Consider the following 5757-nt stretch of genomic DNA (forward strand, 5'->3'; position numbering starts at 1 on the left):
TGTTCTTTTATATATTATAAAGCTATATCCTATTATACAGGCACTTTTAGTATAAGCCTAGGCGCTTTCCGCTGTATATTTAGATCCGTATCTCCTAGTACTCTTCTCTTTTAGCTATAAGTTTCCTTTTTAATAGCAGATTTTATAGCTATATAATCAACGCACCTAGCAGTAAACCCTCCCTTTTTAAATACTTTAAAGTATATAAGAGTCTTAGGAAAGTCCTTATAGTATCTGGTATAGCACCTTATCGGCTAGGAATTAATATAGGGATAAACTATAATAGTAGATCCTTATAGAAAAGGTAATAAGCTAAAGGTTACTATATTAACTTTAAGCCTTAAAACCTAAAGCTGGCTAGTTAGGTATATATATATAACTTATATATTAAATATGCTTTAGTGTTTAGGAGTAAATGTGTCTTAAACATGTAAGCATGTAATGCCATTTTTTTCTTAGCTAATAAAAACCCTAGAAGTATTTAGCTGTTTAGCCAAGGATTCTTTTTGCCCTAGACAAGTAGAAAAGTGTTACGTGACGTGGATTTTTGACGCTTGCGCTGGCAATAAAGTCCTACGAGGGCCCAGATAATTTCATGCTAGGGCTGGGCAGTACATATATAGGGCCAACCCGTCCAATTTACCCCAACTGAGCCAACTTACATATAGGCCAGAGCAACACGACCGTCTCAGCGCGCCATTATTTGCCTCGTTTTACTCCCATCATACATCCATCAAACACACCAGCAACCATGCCCTATACTTCAATTACCATCATCGTTGCTCCCTACCATGTAGGCATTTACGATCATCGTGTTGGGGGCGGACCGCTTCGCATTCTAGCCCACGGCATAGACAGGGAGCTCGAGAAGCTCGCACCCGTGTCTTTCATCAATATTGGCCCTGTTGACGAATTCGAAGGCGAGATTGGCAGGACATTCGAGATTATCCGCCGAATCTCAAAAGCGGTTTCGCAAGCGGCCGAGAACGACTCGTTTCCGTTGGTACTCTCTGGAAACTGCTACGCAAGCGCGGCTGTTGTAGCCGGCTTGAACAAATTCGTACCGTCCCTAGCTGCTCTATGGCTTGATGCTCACGACGACCTTGATACACCTTCAACGCATGAAAATGGATACTTGGATGCCATGGCCGCATCCATGTTGACTGGCACAAGTTGGCATGCTTTGATGAAGACTGTCCCTGGTCATGCACCCATGGACGTGAAGAACATTGTCTACTGTGGTCTGCGAGACGTTTCCGACACGCAAAGGCGAACCATTCAATCGGCCGGAGTTGACGTGGTCTGGGGGGATGCCGGGAGAAGGGTAGATTTCGAATCGGAATTGTCTGCCGTTCTAAAGCGCAGAAACCTTGGCAAAACACATATTCATCTAGACTTGGATGTCTTGGACGAGTCTCTCGGCCGGGTGAATGAGTTTCCTTCTCCTGGAGGATTCATGCCGGAGGATTTAATGGGGCTGATGAAGATCATTCCGACCGAGACTCATCCCACATCTCTGGTTATTTGCTCCTTCAACCCTCGACTGGAAGGTGGTGATGGCGTGGCAAAACTTGCTGTTCAGGCTGCATGCCGCCTGGTTGGCAGTTTGAAGGAGAAGGGATTGTTTGCTTCGAATCTGGGATAACTCCCACTACGTGCCATGAATTGTGTTGGGTAGAATTTTAGGCATCAGGCAAGAATGGGACCAGAGGGGTAAAAAGTTTCAAATGGGGAACCTTGACTCAACATATAAAATTGGACGATTCTTTGTCAGTACCAACAAAGGTGTTTATTTCAAAGATACAACATTGCTACTTGTTTCTGTTGACTTGTCACGCCGTGCGCTATTCAGAGCACTTCAACAACAACCTTGCCCAATAACTCTCCCCGTTCCATTTCCTCAAAGATGTCACCCAGCTCTTCCAGTGGCCGTAGAGTCAAGTGTGGTTTCACGATGCCTCGCGCCGCCAATTTCATGACCTCGATGGCGTCTAGCCGATTACCGACCGAGGAGCCTACCATGCGTCTCTGGTGGAATAAAAATGCATTTGGGGATGCCGAGCAAATGGGAGTTTCATCGCCTTGCTGAACACCAACGACGACTAGGGTCCCGTTGAACCGAAGGCATTCGAAACCCCAGCTATAGGCCGAAGCCTCTCCCGTACAAACCACAGCCGCTGCGACGCCGAGGCCATCGGTCAGCTTTCTGACAGCCTGAACGACTTCATATTGCCTTTGTAGCCCCATGGAGTAGTCTTCAAGCGCAAGGAATTCTTCCACGCCACAATCATGGATCATGACCTTTTTCATGACTCTGTCAATACCTATTACGCGTAGACTAAATGCCCGAGACGCAATCTCACATACTAGATGGCCAACACCTCCCCCAGCACCAGCCACCAGTACCCAGCTCCCTGGTGATGCCTTTGCCTTTTTGATGGCTGCCAGCGCTGTCAACCCGCCGCAAAGCAGGGGCGCTGCAACTGCCGATGGCACGCTGTCGGGAATGGGAGTAACATAATATGCAGGTGCCAACGTGTACTGCTGAAATGTGCCGGGGGTGTAATATCCCGAGATTTTCATGTTGACGCAGCAGCCGTCGGCTCCTTCAAGACACGGAGGACAAGAGAGGCAAGCTTCAGAAACCCACTTGACACCGACACCTGGACACATCAACATTGATGCTGGCATATATCGCTAGTACTGAGGGAAAGAGAAGAGGCTTACGGTCTCCCAGTCGCAATCCACTGGCTTCCGTTCCCGAGCCCAGCTTGACAATACTCCCTACTCCCTCGTGACCGCCGACCTGCCCCGGCTCTATCCGCCGGGCCAACCATTTCCACTATGAATGTCAATATAAGCACACGAGCAAAATTTCGCCCAAGTTACAACGTACAGCGTGTGTCATGACGCCGTGGTCGGAATGACATATTCCTGAATGTGTGCTAAACACTGATGAGCCAGATATTGTTCCCAAGACACGGTCCCAGTCCCACCTACATGCGAATCAAGACCTGTCCGTGTCCTGGCATGGGCGTTTTCACGATTCGCCTCTGCAGCGAAACGCTGCCGGGTTCATCGTACACCATGGCGGAATGAGCCGAGGGGACTTTCATATCTGCTTCTGCTGCCATGGCGGCGAGAGTTGATCATGTGAGAATACACGGAGCAGAACGAAAACTGTATCAAGAGAATGGATGACGCAGTGTCACAATGTTCATGCCTTTTTGCATGTGCATTATTCATGGTTTTCTAACTGGGGTACGTGGTACGTGTGGGCTGAATCGAGCCGGGATTTCTCTTCGTGAGAGATCTGACTCAGGCAGAGTAGAGAGAGGATGGCTACATGACACAGTTCCTCATTAGGTTGGGGTATTCATCCCATGGCCACGGGCAATTTTGCGAATCCCTCCACATGCATGCAGCCTGTTAATCGGCCCGCCGGGGCCTTCAAGTTTTGAGTGGAGCCTGGCCTGGTTGCGGCGGCTCGTCGGGCAACGTAACAGTTCAATATTACTAGTCTAGATTAAGCTGCGCGCCCCGCTTAATAAACTTGACCCTTGCTCCTTTTTTAGTGCGTTTTTTTAGCTCACCCCCGCTCCTCGGCTTTCGTTTCGCATCGGGAAATACACCACGACTTTAAGAAATCAAGACCCTCTAAAGCTCCTTTTGCTTCAACATTCAAACACCTCCTCGGGGCCCACGCGTGCTATGCAGCTGCGTTATGGCTGATCGATTGTGCGTGTTATTGCGGCACTATTCTTGTAGAAGGATCCGTCCGAGTCAGGCTTGTAAACAGATGAACCGGATCAAATCTCGTCCTCGGAGCTGACATGGTTCGAGGAGTTTAAAAAGATAAATAATCGCGCTCTCCGATAGCCTAGGTCTTACTTTTCGTACCAAAGCATCCTGGACTTGACAAAGTCAATTCAATTTTTATTGTTAGTAAAAAGAAAAAAGACTAAAGCCAGCATGGAACCAAAAAGGGTGCTCGTGGTCTTATTCGAGGGGTTCAACACTATGGATATGAATGGCCCCTATGAGGTCTTTCGCATGGCTGACAACCGAAATGCATTCACAGTGACGATTACTGCAGAGATGGAAGTTACTAGATCGTTTGAGGGTGTTCAAGTCAAGGTGATTCCCGCCAGCAAATAGTTGATTCCGCGTCCCTGATTAGCTGATTATTCTTGCTAGAGAGACATTGCCTTGGACCACAATCTTCTTGGTTTGCTTGGCGACTTTGACGTCTTGGTTGTTCCTGGCGGCCCAACACATCTTGTCGAATTACACGCCGCGAAAATGGGTGATTTTATGAAACTTATTGCCGCGTTTAATGAACTTGCACCCGAAGACAATACGGTGCCCAAAACTTTGCTGTAAGCAGCTTCCATTCTTTATTCTGCCGAAATCGCTCACTGATTCAAGGTCCATTTGCACTGGTGCCCTCTTCTTGGGGTACATGGGCATCTTCAATGGCCGGAAGTGTACTACGCATCGCGGGGCCTACAGGAGTTTGCAAAAGGTCAACATGGACGCAGCTGCAGGACAAGATGTTGCAGGGCGGGTCATACAAGCGCGCTACGTCGACGCAGGCTCGAATGAGTACGGGACAAGGATTATTAGCAGCGGAGGCGTGTCTTGTGGCTTGGACGCCAGCCTATACGTGGTGGAGATTTACGATGGCATCGAAACAGCATATGGGGTTGCTGATATATTAGAATACAAGTGGCGAAATGCCGAGGGCTTCGTGGTAGCGCAGTAAATTCGCACATCTTATCGTGTCTCATCTGGTTTGCGTACAAAAGTTCCAGGCTGTATCCATCAAAATCACAGACGTATCGTGTAACGAGCGGCATTCCTGTCCTTGACGGACTATGTGCAAGCAGCGAGCTTCATGAATTTAGTCGTAGCTTTACACAAAATTGTGCTCATATGGAAGATGATATCCTATGTGGCGTCGAGGTCGGGTTTGCGGTCCTGCATCGAACCCCTTCAAAACCGACGACCATTGTAACGGTTCAAGCTGAGTATATTAACAACTAGCTAGACAACTACTACAAGTATCTAAAGGTAAGGAAGGAAAGAAAGAAAAGAAGAGCTTAAAGAGCTCTAGAGCTTTAGAGCTTTATATAGCTAATCTCGCTTACTGGCGAGAGCGCAGCCGAGCTACCTTCGGGCTTAGCCCGTTATAATACCCCCCTTTTTAGCTATAAGCTTCAGTTTATATCTAAGTTATACTTAATATTATTCTAGTAAACTGCTTTAGATTTTTTTGCTGTTGTTTTAAGTCTTTAATACGGCCTTTACGTTATTAATCCCTTTATAACCTGAATTAGCTATACTTCTAAATATATTAATAAGATAAATAATAACCAGCTTTATATTAGTTAAAGCTTATACTTTTATACCTAGTAACCTAGGGAACTATAACGTATATATTTAGCCTTTTCTTGCTATTATTACCTTTATATAGTTAATACTACTAGCGCTAATTTCCCTTTGGCTACCTTTATGTGTTCCTAATTTATTATATTATTTCCTTAATAACTTAGTTAAGGGTTAAATTACTGATCCCCTAGGGCAAGAAGAACCTATATAAACTTATTATACGTTATAGAGAGGTTAAGCTGCCTGCTTAACTAACATTTTATCTCCTTATTAAGCTTACTAGTAAGAGTTATAATCTTTATATTATCTGGCTAAGTATTTATGCCTACTTTATATAAAGTCTTCTTAAACTTTAGAAGGTATGCT

At 46.0% G+C, this 5757-nt stretch overlaps 3 protein-coding genes across 3 annotated transcripts; 2 read left to right on the forward strand and 1 right to left on the reverse strand.

Annotated features, from left to right (window-relative positions):
- Positions 1 to 751: 751 nt before the first annotated feature.
- MAA_10443 (arginase) lies at positions 752 to 1645 on the forward strand (the record flags this gene model as incomplete). Its single annotated transcript, XM_007828441.1, has 1 exon — positions 752 to 1645. The coding sequence occupies one exon, from the start codon at positions 752 to 754 to the stop codon at positions 1643 to 1645; it is 894 nt and encodes a 297-aa protein (XP_007826632.1).
- Positions 1646 to 1848: 203 nt separating this feature from the next.
- Positions 1849 to 3134, reverse strand: MAA_10444 (alcohol dehydrogenase; the record flags this gene model as incomplete). Its single annotated transcript, XM_007828442.2, has 4 exons — positions 1849 to 2663; positions 2728 to 2842; positions 2897 to 2945; positions 3001 to 3134. The coding sequence occupies 4 exons, from the start codon at positions 3132 to 3134 to the stop codon at positions 1849 to 1851; spliced, it is 1113 nt and encodes a 370-aa protein (XP_007826633.2).
- An 838-nt stretch (positions 3135 to 3972) lies between these two features.
- On the forward strand, positions 3973 to 4765 carry MAA_10445 (ThiJ/PfpI family protein; the record flags this gene model as incomplete). Its single annotated transcript, XM_007828443.1, has 3 exons — positions 3973 to 4137; positions 4198 to 4379; positions 4429 to 4765. The coding sequence occupies 3 exons, from the start codon at positions 3973 to 3975 to the stop codon at positions 4763 to 4765; spliced, it is 684 nt and encodes a 227-aa protein (XP_007826634.1).
- Between the last annotated feature and the right edge of the window lie 992 nt (positions 4766 to 5757).

This window comes from Metarhizium robertsii (assembly GCF_000187425.2).
Source record: "Metarhizium robertsii ARSEF 23 chromosome Unknown MAA_Scf_41, whole genome shotgun sequence".
Lineage (NCBI taxonomy): Eukaryota > Fungi > Ascomycota > Sordariomycetes > Hypocreales > Clavicipitaceae > Metarhizium > Metarhizium robertsii.